This window comes from Thunnus thynnus, chromosome 8 (assembly GCF_963924715.1).
Source record: "Thunnus thynnus chromosome 8, fThuThy2.1, whole genome shotgun sequence".
In the NCBI taxonomy this organism is placed as follows: Eukaryota; Metazoa; Chordata; class Actinopteri; order Scombriformes; family Scombridae; genus Thunnus; species Thunnus thynnus.
In genome coordinates, this window is record NC_089524.1 from 10,445,195 (window position 1) to 10,466,117 (window position 20,923).

The 20,923-nt window shown below is 38.4% G+C and overlaps 1 protein-coding gene across 2 annotated transcripts in view; it reads left to right on the top strand.

Annotated features, from left to right (window-relative positions):
* raver2 (ribonucleoprotein, PTB-binding 2) overlaps positions 1-20,923 on the top strand; it is a 101,632-nt gene that overhangs the window by 44,534 nt on the left and 36,175 nt on the right. For both annotated transcript variants that reach the window (XM_067596435.1, XM_067596434.1), the window contains exons 3-4: positions 7,284-7,591; positions 8,444-8,608. In XM_067596435.1, coding sequence (XP_067452536.1) covers positions 7,284-7,591; positions 8,444-8,608 — 473 coding nt within the window. The remainder of the gene's footprint in view (positions 1-7,283; positions 7,592-8,443; positions 8,609-20,923) is intronic.

Below are 20,923 nucleotides of genomic sequence, written 5' to 3' on the forward strand. Positions count from 1 at the left end.
CGGTGCTTTTACTGGTGTAAGGTGTATTGAAGATTAATAGAGATAGAGAAAGAGCAACAGACTCAGCAGAGAAAGCTCATCCTGTCATCCTCCAGCCTCTCAGCCCTGCTTCACACGCAGTTACCTTAGTTCAGGTTGGAATTGCAATGATGATGTAATTTCTAAATACCGTCCTCAGCTCCCTGGTTTCCTCTAATCTGCCTTTCATGTCTAAAACAAACTGAAATCTTCGCCATCATTACTCAAGCAACTTTTCACCTTTAGCAAAGAAGAGGATCAGTGAAATGGATGAAATTATAATTTATCACGTGATGGCTTGTAAGGGACCAAAGTATCATGAAAAAATGATAAGATGACTTTCATTCTGATCTTTGGTGAAATTCATCATTTATGTTCCAAATGTTGCCCTCGGGTCATAGTTTTATTTATTTCTGGCAAAGTTACATGCTTTCAAAGTGATTTCAGACAAAAGGCAAAACAAATACTAAAATTAGATATTAGTTGTGGATCAAGGTGCACATTATTTATTTTTGCTATTATTTTTTTAAGCCAGGGTCTTGGAACAAAATTTGATATGCATTTACTAAATATTGGTCTAGAAATACTTAATTTCATTCATTGTGTCTCAAAATTTCCAAACCAGCGTCACTATGGAGTTGACTTACCAGGTCAAAAACTGTCAACACATTGCTGAAGATAGTATTTCAAAAATGGGTCCATGATTTTTTTGCCTATAAATTGGTTAGTTGTTTGGTCTTTATACTGTAGCATGTCAGAAAATAGTAGGAAATGCACATCAGATATTTAAAATAACATTTTAAAGTATTGGGTTCGGCCAATGGTCCAAAACCCAAATATACTCACTTAACCAGAAGACTAAGAAAACTAGCAAATACTCACATTTTAGGAGCAGAAACCAGGGAATTTTTGGTATTAAATTATTAATCAATCTTAATTTCTGCACATCAACTACTTGATTGCTAATTGACTTATCATTTCAGAGCTGCAGTTTCCAATAGTTTCCATTGAACTGTATTATATAAAACACTGTTCTCTCTTAGTCATATGATGAAAATTTAGGTGTCTTGTAAAATGCTCTGAAATTCTAATACTACTTGTCTATATTTTTCCAGTTATCAGCCTGAAATTCAAAAGCACCAGGCTATTGAAGTAATCGAGAAAGCTGTAAGATGACAACACGAGCGGATTGAAGTTATACTCTGGACTTTTCCCCTGTCGGCCCTCTGAGTTGTTTATTTCCGTGAGACTCCTCTCTCCACCTGAGACTTTCATCTTGGCCTCGGGGCTGAGATGAAACAGCAGGGCCACCTCGCACACAGCATGAGGGACCGGCCCCTCGGGTTTCAAGGGTCCGCTGCGTCGTTCATAACTCCTCTGTTTTTAATTAGCTCCTTCAACAGGGAACGTGGCAGCAGAATTGCAGCCTTTGAGGTGATTTCAACGGAAGATTTCTTTTCTTTTCCTGTGCCCCTACGCACTCCTCATAGGAACATGGGGAATAATCGACATGCTCAGAACCAAGAGACCCATAATTAAGACGTTTGCGCTCTTGTGAAAAAAAAAAAAATCTTGTTTTTTTCTTTTTCCTTTCTTTTTTTTTGGCAAAGTTCACTTGGTAACCCACTCAATGATTGTCAGCCTATGAATTATAAGATTATTTTGTAAGCTATTTAAGAGTCTTTGAGTTCTCCTTTTGACTGCCAGAGAAGTATTGAGCAGGATTTGACGTCAGCCCCCGCTTCTGGGTCTGCTCTGTGTCATTAGAGGCAATAGAGAGAGAGAGAGCTTTAGTATAAAACCCAAACCATATTCTCTCCATCTCCTCGTAATGCCAAATGTTAGGTAGCATACTTAGCAGGTTAAAACCAGATTAGACTCTCAGCTTAGTGTAAGGGATCCATTGCAGAGTGTGTGTGTGTGTGTGAGTGTGTATGTGTGAATGTAAGAGTATTAGATGGGCATTGAGGTAATTGATTTGGGTGGGGGAGGTATCTGAAGGCAGACAGAGGCACATGGAAATGGAGATCAAGAGAGAAGTAGCGAGAGACTAAAGGACAGACTTGCATACAGCCAATAGATATGAAGAGATACAGTAGTCAGAGTGGAGAAAGGTGGGAAGAAAAGGCGCAAAAAGACAACACAGAGAGATCAATAGATACAGATGCAGCTGGGGAGAGAAAGACAAATACAGGCAGGCTGATAGATGAAGACACAGAGATAGAGAGAGGTGGCCATAGATTTTCTTTGTGTGATCCTGACCTTGCATTAGACCTGCCTACCGTGATGTTCTTGGTAAAAAACAAAAAAAAAAAACCCAAATAAAAACAAAAGATGCCTGTGGAGCACATTTCTCAATTGTTACTCATTTTTTTTACTAATATTTTCCTTCCTAGAGATGCACATACACTCAATCATAAATGCCTCCACATGCAGAGGTACAGTTTATACTCTATCTTTGTAGTCTTTGTGGACATTGTTTATGATAGACCTCTATGTTGAGGGATTGGCTACGTATGTAAATACCCACTGTGGCTTTGATGGAAGATGAAAGAGGCGGTGTTTAGTGAGCAGGTCAGTCGGGGCATCCTGTCTTTCATACTGTATGTTTTTAAGCCACCTCCAGATCTGCTTTGTGCTCAACAAATGTTTTACCGTTGAATACATTTTGATTTGACAGCCCGCAACAGAGTTGAAAAGGGAGTGAAAATGTAATGCCAAGAGTAACATGGAGCCAATGTTGGAATTGTCCATAATTACCACCTCAATTAAATGCCAAAATTAGTCGTAGATTAGTTGTAGGCGTAATGTTGTCAGTTAATTTTCAGAGTATTACGCCTACAGAGTATTAATAGATTTTTTGGTGGAGGGCTAAAACTAATGTCTTGAAATGGAAGCAACATAGATGTTGTCAGTTCTGACTGAGAAATCATAGTTTGCATAGGCTCTGATTGAAGTGCCTTTTTTGCACCAAGAATTACTCATCCTGCTAATTTTTTGGCTGCGGTGATCCCTACGAGGAGTTGCAGAGACACCAGCTGCCAGTGTTTTCAGCTGAATAATTTAACAATCACTCAGTGATTTGTGGGACTGGAACTTAAACTCCAGCTTTGAACTTTCCATTTCCTGTGGGGCCAGACTGTTTGTTGTGCACTCAGGATCAGACATGGAACTTGTCACTGAATTGCATTGAAGGCGTGTTGGTGTGATTTTAATGCCTGGAACAGTAGCCAGAGGGTATTAATCATCTGCTATTTTCTTACCTCGATTTCCTTGCTGTTTCTGGGGGTCATTTTCCACATCGATGCACAGCAGGCATGAAAAACAAACACGTACACATAGATTATGCAGATGGAGGAGTGTAGGCCGTAAATGAGCTGTTGTTTGGAGGTTAGTCTGGAATAGCTCAAAAATAGTCTTTTTCGCTCACTTTGGTAGTGAAGCATATATATCTTTGCATACCTGTTTGATTTTTCACACTGATGAAAGCCCTGCATGGTGCCAGAGGTCAGGAGGGTCTGTATTGCCCCATACAGGTTAATCCCAAAAACAAAACTTAGTTGTGACGACAATTTTTGGGCATAACTTCACATCTGCTTGATGTTTATTTACTAATAATATCTTAAAATATTCATAATTATCTAGGCAATCATTTTATACACATGTCATGTTGAAGCTGGCAACATATTTTTGTTTCCTCTTCCATTTGAAATATAATAAAAGTGTTTTTCAGTGTTGGTTGGTTTCATTCAGAAGTAGAATGTAGGATAGAGTAACCTGGTACTCTCTAATAACTGCCTTTGACTCGTCGACATCCATATTAGTCTCTATCATTTCCATTTACTGCGAGTTGAGTTCTGGCAGAATTTGAGGTTAAAGCCTCTTCGGTTTCGGCTACCTGAACAATGCTGAATATTAATGCCCTCTGTCAGATTTGGCTTCTCTGTCTTATCAGCAGTAATGGAAGACAAGAGCTACAAGTGATGCTCAACTTGTCCTCCATGCTGCCAGGTGTCAGGCTTTCTCTTTCACCTCCATGTGTAGCATCATTATGGGATAACCTAAATGGGATACTCAAAATGCAACCGTGTTCAGGGCACCTGTGTGTGTGTGTGTGTGTGTGTATGTGTGTGTGTGTGTGTGTTAGAAAACCCCTCAATATATGCATTTTCCTTGCACATTAACAGAGGATTTGTGTGAATACAATTTGAAAACACCAATAATTATCTTAGAATGTCATCAAATCGATGACAACCCCAGATTCCAAAAAATAAAACACATCTTAACACAGACAATATCGTATCTTTATAGGATGTGAAATATGAGGACATATAAACATGGTTGCACCAGGGGCTCAGAGTTTCCATAGCAGTAGCCAATTTATACATGACAGGAGTGAATGTAGACAGTGGTGAAACTCAAAACACTACCACATTTCCTCTAATAGTGGCCAGGGCCTTTATTTACCTCACCTGCAGAGGGTACCAAGCCTTTATTGGAAGCAGGCTTATATTGGAGAAAGGCCTTTATTTCTAATTCCCTCAGTTTGATAAGCATATTTGCTCATATTTTTACCACAAAGCCTCCTTGTTTTCTGATCTGCTTCCATTTGCTTTATTCACCCTTGTTTTTCTCCCAGCCTGTTTGTGAGGCCTTTATTTGTTCGTGTCGACCACACCCCTGGCCATTATTGGAGACCCAGCTTTTAACTGACTACCATCTTTTTTCTTTTTTTTCTTTTTTAAGAAATATGGTATTTCAAGTACGATCTGTGCATGACTTTTGAGTCAGGTTCAGAGCAGGTTAGGTTGGAGCTTTGATAAGACATTCGGATATACGCTCAAACAGGTGCATAAACAGAGCAGCTTTGTCCTGAGGCTCAGTGATATTTTCCTCCAGGTCAAACGCTCACAGTACAAAGCGCACCTGTCTTTACTTATTAGAGGTGCACTTGAATAGACCCACCCACAAAAAAAATGTTTTTTTGACCAGCCCAACCTTGAGTCTCAGCTAAACTGGCACAAAATTATGTTTTATTCATCTTAAAAGTAACAGAAGTATGCAAATTTGTGTGTTTCTGTACCAAACCGGATGACCTATTCTACTTAATTATAAATTAATAATGAAATGTTTTATCTCCTATGTGTACCAAAAAGTGCTGTTAAGACACTTTTTTTGATAGACTTTGCTTATCACAAAGTTGTTTATCAATATCAACCAGCATTTTTATTCATAAGTTTGTTTGTTTCGCCCTTGCCCATGGCCTGTGCGTTCTTACTACAGTGGCATAATTAAATGTTTACGATTTAAATTAATTCTGTTAGTCTATTCAGAAGGTGGCAGAAGGTGCTGTAGTTATTTTATAAAACTAAATTCATGCATCTGGCATCTTGGCAATGCCTACTTCACAGTCATTCAGGTTTATACATTCAAACCTGAGAGATGCACAATGCAGTTTCAGTTTTATACTGTTAACCTCGGAGCAGGTCCAGTGGGGCAGCTGAAACAACTGTGCTTTGCTCAAGTGATGGGAAGTCTTACTCACTTTTCGACACATATTTTGTGGTGAAAATTGGTGATTCTCTGGTCAGAAGTTCACCTCCCCACCTGTAATTCACAGCTGTTTTCACAGGATATTATGTTACTTTTGACTTATTGGAGAGATGGCTCACCTCCTCAGCACTATGCCTCTTCCTCCCCCTGCAGTATTTAATTGGCTCAAAGCTTTGCATTATGTTTTTACCAAACTTAGTATCCAGAAAGTAGAGTATTATTATTATTGTTTTTAACTTTATAATTGTCATTTCTTCTTTCTTTGTCGAGTGTATTAACTTAACAATGCTGAATACATCAACAATGTATTCTTGAACATTAATATGTTGGGTTATTGGTGAATTCCTTTGGCTTGCCTCAGATCAGTGTTATCCTGTGTCCTGGGCAGCGATCCCAGTTTTCTGTCCTTGTTGAGTTTTCTGGTAGTTTAGTTTTTGGTTATCCATGTCAGTGCTCTCTTATAATTCTCTGAGCCTCTTGTTTTCATATTTCTTATGCTAAAATAGTTTGTTTTTATTAAATACTCAACCTGCATCACAAAGTATCATACACAGTACTCCAACTATTCTATATATGGTATAACATTGAGTTTTTAGCTACACATATCATATACATTTATTACCACTTCATTTCACAGCCCATTTATCCATCCATGGCAGTTTTGATGGGATGCCAATGATGTTAAAGGCTTTAGGTTTAGGTTACTTTATATGCTTTTAATGCTCTATACAGTCATCCCTATTCCTCTATTCCAGTCTAATAACACTGTTTTCTATACATAGGTGTGTGTGTGTTTCTGTGTGACTTATTGGGAGTTCTTACTAAGGCCCCACTGACTGATAAAATGGATTGGAACTTCTCGATTGACTTACAGGAAATGCAGTTGGCTTTTCTCATGTTGTTTCTATAGCCTCTATACACTGTCTATGCTGCTTTATAAGACTTTTATGGGACAGGACTGTTCTTCCAAATACAGCTGAAGTTTTCAGTTTCAGGAAAGGGAGACAGGTCTCTTGAAAGAGAAAGAGAAAACAAACATGAATTAGAAGAGTAAACAAGTAATATCTGATAATAAGCAGAAGTGTTAATGGGAAATGTGACATTAAGGGATATCACTGACATGAAAAAGAGAAAAATTTGTCTTAATGTATTGCAACTGCCAGTGATATTTGATTGTTTTGAAATACTACATATACTGCAGTACTCATCAGTATTATTGGTTCTCTGACATACTGTATATATCATGTAGGTTGTCGTCTTTAAATGAGAAAGTGTATGTATGTGTGTCACAGTGGATTCCCCTACATAGTGGCTCCCTATTGGCTTTCTAGCTAATGTGTTGTCTTTCTCTCTGTGTATTTGTCTGTCTGTCTTTATGACTGTCGGTCTGTGATTTTGGTTGTTCGTGCACAATTTTCTCATACTTTCTTGTCACTTTGCCACATTTGGCCTGTCATTTATTTCCTTTGCTTTTCATGTCAATTATTTATGCATGTTCTTTGACTGTGTGTGTCCATTTTGCATGTTCCATGAACTTCTTTCTACCTGTTACCTGCTTTTAAATGTCTGCTTTAAATGTATGTTTGTGTTTGTCTCTGCTCGTCTCTCACATGTCCCTGTCCATTTGTCTGTCCATCTCTTTCTTTGTGTTTGTCCTTGTCGTTGTCTGTCTTTTCCTCTCGTCGCCGTCTCCATAATGTCCCCTCCTCCAGCCTTTGTGACTTTGCTGAACGGGGACCAGGCTCAGGATGCCATCCGCTCCCTCCATCACAGCACTGTCCGGGGACGCTTGATCAATGTCACCCTGCAGCCTACCGACTCCCTGCTCTGCCTCACCAACCTGCCCCACACCTTCACTGCGCAGCAATTAGAGGAGTTGGTACGCTCCTACGGAAACATCGAGCGCTCCTTCCTGGTGTACAGCGAGCTGACGGGCCACTCCAAAGGATATGGGTTTGTTGAATACATGAAGAAGGACTCAGCTTCACGGGCCCGCTCCGAACTGCTGGGCCGACCACTGGTACGTTAAAACGATCTTGTCATGTTTGATTAGTTGATGCTGTACTGCTCCATTTGCTGTATCTATGAAACTGAAAAGGTGGAACTGAATGATCATAAAGAAGAATTCTGTGTCTAATGAGTACAGATGATGTATTTTAGTTTTCTTCCAGGTATCATCCTTTTAATATAGAGAACCAAAAAAAATCCCATAATGGGATTTGAAAGATCTGGCCTGAGTAAAAGCATTTGTTTTCAACAAACCAGTTACCAGATAAGATTTTACTTCACTTTATTTTAAGTTTACTATTTTTAAGAAAGGATTCGATCATAATGGATTGACCAACTGGATATTACAGAGGAGTTACCATAATCACATTTAATTTGGATCCCAACAAAATAGGAACCAGACAATTATGGGACCAGCCAGTCATTGTTTACTCCCACACAACTTTGCCAAACTTTGCAATTATCAGCTGTGGTTGATGGAAAATTGCACTACAGGGGAGAACAGATAATCAGTACAAATATGAGTTGTGCCAGTTGAGTTTGGTTTCAGTTTATCATGAGAATATGAAAGAAAAAGTGGAAGTGTAAACACAAAAAAGCTAAAAAACAATCTCCATGTCTAGACTTACCAAAATTTAAATTATACAACATTTTGTCTGACCTTGCATTTGTGATTGGCTCAAACAGTAAGATAAAACTCTTTGCTCAAGGGCTGACAAGCTTTCAAATTTGCACAGAATATATAATAGCAAGTAAAACCATATCTACAATATTATATCCGTCTTAGAGGGGCTTTTTGATATAGTGTAGGAATGTGAAGGCAGTGGAGGGTCTGATTCTATATCACACTGCTCTGATTGTGCAGGGGGATCGCTCACTGATGGTGCAATGGATGGACGTAAACCAGCTGAGTCAGGAGGAGAACCTGCACTCCAAGTGTCTGTGTGTGGACCGGCTGCCGCTGGACCTCTGTGACTCTGAAGAACTGACCCAGCTCTTCTCTGAAACCTACAAACCTGTCTTCTGCCAGGTGAGTGAGTGTGAACATGTATTTCTGTGCGTGTGTGTGTGTGTTTGTTATAGGCTGTGCAGACATACAGATTGTGCAGCTCTTTTCATGACATGTGAGAGTAATTAATTCTTACTATTTTATGATATGTTGAAAGCACAGACATCCAAATATGACAGGCAATTTAGCAAGTATAATTACAGCTGTACAGAAATGAGACAGGGTCTTCTCAATTTTCACACCTCATTCAAGCAAGATCAAGTCTGAAAAATGATTTATCCAAATGGTTATGGCACATTAAACATGTCTGTGCTGTGAAACCAAGGTTTGAGATAAATGTTCCTAAATTCAATACCTCTCAGTGTAACTGTAAGAAAAATGTTATTCATTACACACTGATGGAGTTTTTCTTCATAATATGTCAGACTTTCTCATTTGAAATAAGTCCTTCCTTCTGCATACACACCTTTAATTGAACATCACCAGGTGTGAGGTGCTGATGCAAAATTTAAGGGTCAATGTCCCTATTGGCCAGCCTCACACTATCACTAAGCAACCGTTTCCATGGTGAGGTGTGGCTGCTGTGACATCAGCCCCACCCTTCAACTCCCTCCCTCTGTTCCAGTCTGCTGTTTCTTTCTCTTTTTTTTTACTCTCCCAGTTCAGCTGTGTTATGTACCACCCCGCTCCATTACATCCACTCCACCCCCACATGCCCATTTAGACATCACTCAATGGGTATCTTTCATCTACTGCATTTCCAGTTTTAGCTCCACCCCTCTGCCCCACTCCCACATAGAAATCAATACACCCACATCATCCTGGTCCCATGATGCTATGTGGGTGTTTAGCTCATGTTGCTTCACTGTTGCAGAGCCAGCAGGCTTTGACCTATGGTTCAGCATTTTTTTTTATTGTACAGTACAGTATGTGCTTGTGAGTGTGTGTGTTACTGCACTTCAGCATGTATTTGCTAGAATACTAAAGGCACAAAGCTTATAAAATCCTGTAAACCAATAAAATCGGAAAAAGGAACAGCATAGACAAGGATAGGTTGTCAAAGGAATAGTCACAGTATTTTATCTAGTGTAATTTTTATTGTTGGCTGAGTGTTCTCAAACATAAGTGTTAAGTCATCAGTCTTGAGTTGAGTTTGGTTATCATACAGTAGGTTTACCACACACACAATAGCAGGTCAGGACCGGCCATCCTACTGAAGCTGTTATCAGTGTGTTGGTTTATCTGAAGGCCAGCAGTGATTCCACCCACACACAATACTGGCTAGCTAGATACATGCAGTATGTGTATAGCAAGGTCATAAATTCATCACATCTAGTGAGCCAGTCCTGCTTGTAGCCAAGATGGATTTTTGACCAAGTGCCTCACAATTTACTATATGTAGTGATCAAAGCTAAATTGATAGATTGGCTGATATATTGGCCGATACTGTATTGGAAATATAGTATTTGTGAGCATATAATTTTGGAGTGACATTTGTATTTACATATTGCATATTTTTATAATATAATTGAAATGTGCAATCCTTTATTTACAATGTCAGGTTCATTTAGAATATATACTCACTTACATGTGAATTTACAATAACAGCTACACATTTCTGCATGCTGTTGCACTCACTGTAAGAGGCGAAAGCAAACATGACCAAGTTGTTATGGAAGGTTGTGCAAAAGTTTGCATCCATTTGAAGCACAAAAACTGATGTTGTTTTGTTTGCAGCCACTGTAAAAGTTTCCCAGCTTGTCAAGCGTGATGCTCCTGGGGATATGTTTGATTTTAATGCAAGAAAATACAAGCATAGTGTGAAAAGTGTCACCTCCAGTGGCATCTCCAGCTGTAGCTGATGTGCCAGTCTGTCCATTTTACCCCAAACCATAAAAAAATGATACATTGATATTGATATATATGATTTATATAATTGATATATTGATATATATTTGTTAATTACCAAGCATTAATGATGCCTGCTTCATTCCTGTAGATGTTTCTGCTTGTCGCACTCTAAGGGTCGATGTCAGCTACTTTACAGAACTGCATTCCTATTGATATATTGCTAGTGGACACTTCAAACAGTTCAGATATGTAAAAGAAGTTGGTCCAAGATGTCTTCGTTTGCAGCATATTCGTTTGTCCTAGATCTTTACCTAATGTCTAACTATCATTAACTCCAGTCTGTCTTACATAAACCGTCTTCCTCCTCCATGCACATAGGCCTTGTTGTCACTTTTCCTCTGTTCAGACTGCACTTAACCTGTGGCCTTGGCCCTGAGCACTATAAATCTGTTGCTCACGAAAGAGCCCTTCAGGCAGCACTTTGGCTTGAGTCAGCCAGGAGAGACGGAGGGAGGAGAGGGTAAAGAATGTCAACCATATTAGAGAGAGGGACAGCCGGATGGAGACAGTAAACAGCAATGGGAAGAAGTGAGGAGGGAGGATGGAGCTGAGAATGCCAGATCTATTAGAGAGAGGATGGAGTGAAGGAGGAGAGGGCTGACAGTGTCAGGTCTAATAGAGGAACGGAGGGTGACGGGGAGAGATGGAGAGCTGAGAGGTGAAATGGTGAAGAGGCGTAGAATGTCAGTCACAGAAAGAAGATTGTTGGCATATTTGCAACTATAAATGTAATAATGATGGCTGAGAGCAAGTTAAAAACTCACATGTTCGCTCAAATCAAGGGAAAAACAAATAATTTGATCGGTAATATACTAATATCTGTAAAAGAGTGGAGTTAGAGATTGATTAACAGACTTAGGGAGGAATATTAAGGATGAATAAGAATGGAGACAGGTTAATGAAAAGAAAACCTTCCATTCTTCACAGACTCTCAGCATAGATTATCAAATGTCACTACAGTGACATGCAGCACACATAGATGAAACCCCTCATATCTCCTAAATTTGTTCTCTTATTTTTCATATATTCTTAAGCAGTAGCTGGAACATTTTGCTACAGTTATTGTAGGAGATTATGGTCACATATTGCACAGGTAAGCAATGTTAAGAACAACAGAACTTAAGATCATAACCAGAATGAATATATCACGCCAAATTACGATAATGATAATGTATATACAAGGATTCATCATGCAGTTCAAATTTTTCCATCTGATATGATGATCGTGGCAATAAAAAACAAGACGTCAGAGGACAGCAATGCTACCAGCTCTGTGAGGGTTTCCATTTAAGTGTACAGCCAATTTTTTTACCAAATTTTCAAAAATCTGCAAAAGAAAATGCTAGCAAATGCACATTTTAATCCACTGCTGTTATATGAAAATTAGGGGTTGGGTGCATTGAGATAAACAGCTGGTGGATCTAATTTTCCAGTCTGGTGAAATTAAACCATTGCAGGAGAAGAAGAAGAACAAGTTGACATATTAAGAGCACCAGTCAAACTTCAAATAATGGAAAACCATGTGGAAAACGTGATAGTGGAAACTTCAGTGATGTTTACATCACAGTTTTTTAAAAATCTATACACCAACTTTTCCACCTCTGCCTCACATAAACATTTTTGCAATATTTGACTTTCTTTCTGAATTTCTGTTTTCCTCTGAGCTAAGGACAGTATGTATTACTGGCAAGAGCAGAATAAACATTTATTTCATCATTGCTTTAACCCCTTTTCCCCTATATTCACACTGTATTAAATTCTACATTTGCTCACACCTTCATTTACTTCCAGCTAATCATACTCAAGTATCCTCAAAACAAAGATCCTGATGTTTTTTTTTTAACCACATTGGTTAAAAAAGCCTCATTGGTTCACTATTTCACAATGATCCAAAAAGACTCTATAAGAAAAACAACACAACAAAAGAAACCAGCTGTATTTTGCTCAGAAAATGTACGCAGTTGAATTATTTTATTCAGAAGCAACAGAAATAGAAAAAAATAGCCGCAAGCAGCAGTTTGCGGGTTCAAACCTTTTTGCACTCAAGGGAGGGAAGCAGTTCAATCGCTCAAAATTAAAGCCGTGAGCAGCAATGAGCGAGTTTCAGGCTTCACAAAGCCGAGTAAAGTCATTTCAGCTAGTTTGATTCTGTTTTAAAGAAAGAAAAATCTAAATTCAACAAAGATGTCCATAAGTAAATAACATCTTATCTTGTCCACCATATAGTAAATGCATTGGGGAGCTCATTGATGAAAATCTATATCAGGGCTGTTAATAAATATTTTCCTCCAAAAAGAATTAGCAAAAGTAAATACGTGATGGAGTGTCTGTAAAGCATTGGAAGGTGCTATTATGATACTAAGCCATTTTGTACCTGTTTCAGCTACAAATGATCCAGGTTGTGTGGTATGTTTGATTTGTTGCTATGCTAAAGATGAATAAGTGGTTTATCCTCACAATTTGTTGTTTTTTAAATGCATACACTTGAAGACTCCATGTATAGCTGATTGATTACCGATTCAATGAATGATCCTCAGAGTAGAAGTTTCAGTAGACATGGGTATTGACTGAAATATGAGCTAGTGCCAACCAAGTGAAGAATGGGCATACAATAGAATGTAAAGCTCCTGTTTGGACCAGATGTGCCATATTGTAGATTACATTGTACCCATGTGTCGGAGCACTTGATAATTTAACACATAATATACATCGAGTTGTCAGATTATACCAAAGTAATGCGTTAGGCTAAGAACTCCAGAATGCTTAAATGGTGAACACCAAGGGAAGCATATGTCTTTTGTCTATTTACAACCTACTGTGGAAGAATTTGAACATTTATTGTGATTTTGATGCTAGAAAATGTAGTTATTACATGGTGTGGCACAAGTCTTTAGTGAAGCATGATGTTATGATGATAGATTTAATTTGCAACTATATTTTGATATGGTCATTATTTGTATATGCTGATTTGGATATAATTTGCTCTTTCATTTTACTTTGACACCCTCAGGGGTTATTTTTGCTTTTGTTTGTCCTTGTTGGACAATGGGCCAAAAAAAATTGTAATTAATAAATCCAACAATATAATTATGCTGTTTTCAACATTTTGTTGTTGTGGTGTACTCTAAAGTATTATTGGCCTATTTCAGTCACTGCAGGTGTTTGTCTGTGTAAAGTGAAGTCAATGCACTTGGCCATAATTTCTGAAGTACAACTTGGCTAACAAAACTTGGCATATACGTTCAAGGCATAGTCCAGGATGTCTCCAATGAGTTTAATCAGGATTGCTCTAAGACAACTTGATTTATGGCCAATTTCCTGCTAAGCCCTTGGCAAAGTTTTTTGATTGATGGTGGCCATGGTTTTGGACCAATCATGCCCATTTATAGTAGAATTAGTAGAATTGTGTAGCTCAGCCCCACAAGGTGGTATAGTAAATGTGGTGTTGTTATAGTCAAAATCCAAAAAGTAGATGCCATATTACTGTTTTTCAATTCATGTAAATTAGCAAAAAATCCATTGTGGTAGCCTTTATTATCCAAGAGGCTTTTTTGTAGAGCACATTGTAGATGTGTATCACGGTGTTGGGAGGCTGGCCTGTCAAAGTTTTCACTTTTTTGGCTGTCACTTATAGCGCGCCATCAGGCCAATTGCACATCATTTCCAGTTATGGTGCCAAGTTTTGTGTTTGTAGCTCATCCCAGCTCATGGCAAATTGAGCAAAGGCATAAAAAGGCGGATAATGATGAACGGACCACACCCACATGCACCAATCAGAGTGACACTTCGAATTTTGGTTAATACTTGCCACCAGAGCATGTGCACCACAATTGGTGAAATTCTGTCCACCTCGTTTTGAGGTACACGTTTTTGGGATCTGTGGCGCCCCCTAGGGGTCAGTCTCAAAATACTTTGGTAGACCTATTATCACACATGGACTGAAGACATCTACCAAGATATATGATGATTGGACAAATGGTCAATGAGTTATGGTCAATTTTGCTAAACTCCGCTCTTTGTGAAGTTTTATGAACGATGGCGGCCATGTTTTTGGACTGATCTTCAGTTCATGCAAATTAGCAAAAAATCCATCATGGCAGACTTTTATGGTCCAGTTGGCGTTTTTGTAAAGCACATTGAGCTGGATATGTGTGTCAAATTTCAAGTCAATCAGACTCACTGCATGCTAATTGAAGTCTTTTCCAAGTACAATCTTTAGATGCTTGACACAGTTATTGGCCCACTTTGTTTCAAAGTTTTATTCAAAGAGAGAAAAACTCTAGGTGCCATGTTTAATTATATCTTTTGCTACACAGAATGATAATGAAGATCCTCCTCAAACATTTGTTGTTTGGTGAATTTCAACTGCAATTTAGTAAAATTGTTTTATGTGGGATCACACCATCTTAATTATTTATTTAAGGTCTACTGTAGATACTTCTATATTTACATATCCTTTTTAAAGGTGGTCACATGTTCACCCGCTCAGTCTCTCCCTCACTTTCATGTACACATCGACTCTGTCCCACTCATTCAGCTCTCTATAAAGATCTTTACAGTTAAACTTGTCACTGTAATAGGTCATGTGCCTTTCTTCACAGACAGCTGTGACAGGACTGTCTTGACCTCATCACTCGCTTCAGACAACTGACGCAGCCATTTAAACTGTCCTCCCCACACACAGACACACACAAAGTGACATGGGTGTTCCTCTGAGTCTTTGCCCCGCCAATGTCTCAGTCAGCATCTCTTGGCTGGGGACCACGACTTGAGGTCAAGAGCTGTCAGGCACACTGTTAGCTAAGCTCAGTGTCTTTTCTCTCTGTCTCTCTCTCTCTGTCTGTCTCACACACACACACACACATTTGAAAAAACACAGGTGATTCATTCTGAAGTTTCCATTGTTTTTCTAATGAGTCAGTGACTTGATTATCAAGCTGTGTCACCCCCCCCAAAATATCTACTGTCTTTGTGTGTTAATGTAACTTTGCTAGCAAGATTCAGCACCATGGACAGTTCCCAGATTCTTTGAACTTCCTGCAGGTCTTGGCAAGTTGGTGAAATGTTTAGATATATTTGACATTTCTGATGTTTAACCATTTGTGCTTGCAGATGTTAGACTGGTTTTCTTAACAAAATTTACAGACAGAAGACTTTTAGTGTCAGTCAGTCAATCCACAATGAACTCTGTGTGGTGTTTTGATGCAAAATACTGCTTCATAAAGTTGAACATGACGAATCTTCTCACTTACATACTGTAAACATACACACTACCGGAGGTAGGTTTTTCTAAGAGCCATTTGAAGACTTTGCATTTTTATAACTGTAATATACTTGAATTGTATTTCTCTATAAAATGACTCTATATGGCAGGCTGCCATACAAGCAAAGAAGGTGCTTGTGTTCTACTGTAAAATATGCTAAATTTCACATTATGTCTTAAGTGCCACTGCACTTTGATTTGACTCATTTGGCAGAAATGTTTGATAATCTTGTCAAAACCAGTGATGTAATTTTGCAGCACAAGCCAGGACAAAGTGATGTAAAAATGCCTTTGCTTAGCTTAATTTTCAGTTCACCAAAGACTAATGCTATCATATACTGTACTCTCTTGTACATATCCCTCTTTCTCTCACGTACACATGGCGTGACATAGTACTCTAGCTGACATTTAGCATTGTGGACCATGACAGCCTAATTACCCACTCTAGAGAAAAGCAGAAACAAGGACAATATAATATGTAAGAACATTGGCATATAAAAAATTGACCTGAACAAAGTTAACACAACTGCCTCATTGCCTCATTAATCAGCTTCACTACACACAAGCCGGTTACGTATCAGTCCATCCAATCTAGATCTGTTAAGACTGAGTGCAGTAATAATGATGTTCATCATATAAATAGTAAACCATACAGTGATCACAGACATATACAGTATATTTAGTGTTACACTGGAGGCCACGGTTTGACATACACATAGAGACATACTGCTCACTTTAAATGTAAGTCACACCCATCATGACTGAAAAAACTGCTTCGACTTAAACATCATACAGTAGACCTTATGGTTCGCTCATATTACATTCAGTTAGTGCAACTTACCTGTTGGCCAAACCATGAAAACTTGAACCCATTAATTAGACTAGTGCAAGGAAATTACACATCACAGAAAGGCAAAAGAATTTCTCCTGGAGTGATCTGTTTTTGATTGATTCAAGTGCCATTTACTGAACGGCACGAAGTGACAGATTTATGAAATTATTACCCTTTTTATAAATCATACCTTGAAGACAAGGTAGGATGACGTCCATACGTGCTGGTGCTGGATGTCTGCAGAACTGATGTTCTGCAAATGAAAAAGGTTTTCATTGTTAAGAGACCTGAACAATTTTTTAGCCTCTTTCGTTTGAAAACACTTTTATCCAACCTTTATTTCAAACATAATATTGGATGACGATCAAAAAAAACTTTTTTTTTGTTGTGATTCCTTCAGTATCACAAACATCTTTTACTTCAAATTTTTTATGTGTTCTCTGTCTGGCAAGAACTCACCTTTTCCAGCAGCTATACCTCGCTATCCTCAAGCAATGTCCGTCCTGTCAAGTTTACTTTGTGGTTGCATTGAATGTCCTAGAATTATACATGTTCAATCCATATCTGATTAAGATGTTACATACATAACCACAAAAAGAGAGAACCAAAAGGCAGCTGGCATATACAAGACTCACTTATTGTAGGCACATACCTACTTAAAATTTACATAATTGTGCAGATCTGAATAAAGATTGAATATTTCATATAGTCTGAGTGCAGTTGGAGAAAATTTTGAGTAGAGAGAGGCTCGCTCAGTCTTTGCATCATTACTCACCCGTGCACACACACACACACACACACACACACACACGCACACACACACAAAGTTGATGATGGCTTGAATGCCATTTGCATACAATCCAATCTGAATCCAATTTAATATATAATATATGTTTAGCAGTTTACCCACTTCCACTTCAGTCTTATTTGTTGCATGCACACAAAAATAATGATTGTCAAGTTTTTATTTCTTTTCCTCCTGTCTTTTTTGGCTCATATCCTCCATCAGCCTCCCTCACTCTCTCCACTCGTCAGTCACTTAATCAATCACTGATGTTTTTCTCCTTCACTCCTCTCCCCTCCTCGTTCTTTTTCCTCTCCATCCCCTCCTCACTCCCACACTCTCCCCCTCTTCCATCCATCTAACCATCCATCTCTGAAGTGGTAGAGTGGTTCAGGTCTTTTCCATACAGTTTGCTTAATGTATGCTGATTATAATAGTCTATCGACCTACTCCTCCACACATACATCCATTTTCCTCCCTCGTTCCCTCCATCCATCCTGTGTTCAGACCGGAGGGAACAGCAGACGAATGAGTGGAGGAGAGAAGGGAGGGGTGGAGGGAGGAAGTGGAGGGCCACTTGATTGAGCGCTGATGCTAACAGGCGTCAGTGCTCAGGCTGAGAAAGTACAAATACATTTGTCTCCCACTGATTCGTAATCTGTCCATTTTTACAAGAACATCTGATATGATGGCTTTGCATAAGTGGTTATATGATAAGTAACGTTTTATTGCAATCACAAATCCTCTGAAACTTTAGTGGGCCTTGTTGGAAATGCTGTTTATAATATTGGCTGATGCAGTATGTTGTACTTAAGCATCCATATGAAATATAGTGTAGAAAGTGACTTCTTAACATAAAGAGAAGATATAACTCGTTGCTACCAAAACCAAAGATATATAATAAAACTTTTGTTTTCCCATTCCATTTTTATATGTATCGCTGAAGTCTCTCTTTAGAGCTAAAGTGATTAGTTGATTAATCAATTAGTCAACTATTTTGATAATTGCTTAATCGTTTAAGTCAAATATCCAATTATTCTCTGTTTTTTTCTGCTTGTGTCTGCTTTATATCATTGTAAACAAAATATTGTTGGCTTTCGACTGTTTGGACAAAACAAGCAATGTGAAGTGATGGCATTTCACTTTTTTCTAAAATTCAATAGACTAAATCTCATTTTATAGATAAAATGAGACATTAGCTTGCAGCTGTAGATATTTTGTCTACAGCTGCAAGCTAATGTTTATAATATTTATGTTATGGCTAGAAGTTTAAATAGTTTCATTTTTTGAAAGCAGTGAGCATCATGTTCTTGTAATGCATCACATCATTTCAGGCAGAACGCTAAACTAATGCCTGCTCTCAGCTGATAACACGTATCCTCAAACCACCTGCAACATGCTAATGTTGGTGCTTGATTTCTTCTTCCAGCACCCCGGCGTCCTCCGTTCTGTTTTCTTATTAACCTTGAATGCCATGACATCTCTTTCCCTTTGCATTATGTGTATTCTTGTCTTTGTATGTGCTGAGCTCTGTTGGGTACAGCCATGTGGGGTTTTTAATCATGCTCGCTGAAGAATCTCTTGTTCACTGCTTGGATTCATAACAAGGAGTTACCCTCAAGAGGAGAGCCTATTCTGCCAAGCACAGCAGAAGAACCATTTGTTGATGGAAATTGTCAGATCTTAAGTGTTTTTGAGATGCTGTTACTGTCACTGCAAGTATGTAAATGCTTTATAGAAGTTGGTTGAAAGAGTGTCAGGGTCAGCATGATTTGACTCAGTGAAACTATGTTAATTCCTCATGTGTTAATACCATAATAATGTGGAAACACATTGTGAATCACATATTTGTCTACTGTTCTGCCGGTTGTATGTACTGTATATTTCCCTTTGCAGAGCTCTGGGGCTTCTCAGGTACATTCAAACTAGGGATGCTCTGATACACCTCACTTAGTTTTTAGTGCTGCAATAATCTCTGGCCTCACATTAACTTACATAAAAATGTGAGTTCAACGCAGTAAGGTACACAATATTAAAATGTGGGGGAAAAAAAGAGCACTGGTATCAGATTAGTACTCTGTATTGTCAGACACCCTGAGCTGAGGTATCAGAATCTGTGTAGAGAGATGTTGGATCAGTGCATCAATTCAAACTAAACGACAATCTGCCTTTTGACAGTAGACATTTTATGAATAATGGCAATCATTGGTTTCTTCTTGTATCATCTCTGCTATTTCACACTTTCCTGAAAAAGTTGCGGATCTGGCCACTCTGAATTATTGCCCGACCTATGCCGCATGTTTTTTCTGTTGATACTGTTAAGAGTCTGACAATTTATTGGCTGATAGTTTTTTTAAAAATGTTTTTGTTTTACATTTCCACACAATGTAAACATACATTTTTAAAGATTATATGTTTATTTATTTGGCATTTTTGCCTTTATTAGACAGTGGGCAGCAAAGAGGCAGACAGGAAACAAGGGAAGAGAGAGATGGGTATGACGTGCAACAAAGGTCATTAGCTGGAATAGAACCAGAGACGTTGCAGTTATGTGGCATGCACAGTCACCATTCAGATAACAGGGCACTCTGTAAACATACATTTTTGATAAGGATCCCTGAAATTTGCTTTGTTGTTTTTTTTTGTTGTTGTTTTTTTTTAATATTGGTGACCATGACATGTACTGAGCAGGGCATTTTGCAGTTGAAAAATTAATATGTGCTCTTTCGTGGACAAACAATGTAATGGAAACACTTTCTAAATTACATCAAACATTTCTTTGGCATTACTGTACTAATATTTCTTGTTATTAGCCACAATAATCCAATACTGATATATCTTCAATAATCAAATATCTGCTGATATGTCATCCCCGCCAAGTTATCAGTCTAGCTGTAGTCTGAATGCTAGGTGTCTCATAAGTGAGATCTGTAAATATGACGTACATTTAATCTAATCATTTACATCTAACATTTAATCTAGACTTGATATGTGTCACCAGATTCTTTAACAGTCACACAGTGAGCATGTCCTTTCTAAGATTAGATAAAGATAAGATAAATGAAGCACTCCTTCTGAATTTTCTTTGTATTTTCATTGAATTCAGCCACTTTTGACAATAGATCAAGTGGTGTGTTTTAACCATAAGCCATTAGCTCTTAGCCAGTGTCATAACCTAATATCGTCCATTAGCTTTAAGCTGTTAGCCTGCATTATTTAGCTGCTCCTCACACAGTGGAAATGCCTGACCCTTCATGACAGAAGAGTCAATCTTCTTCGGAAGTAATGTTACTGGTCAGCACTACACTCTGGCCTTAAGAGATCCATTTATTGACCAGTAACCATAAAGAAAATGTAGTAACATTGTTCCATCACCCTTTCATGTTGAGGCCAGATGAGGCCAGATGTTACATCGGCCTATCTATTAAATTGGTGGCTGTAGATTATAAATCAGTTCATATCTGTCACCATTTTTTGATACTTTTACACACAAACTTGTGTGTGAATGGTTACTCCCTGGAGCAGTTCAGGAAGTGCAAGAGGCTA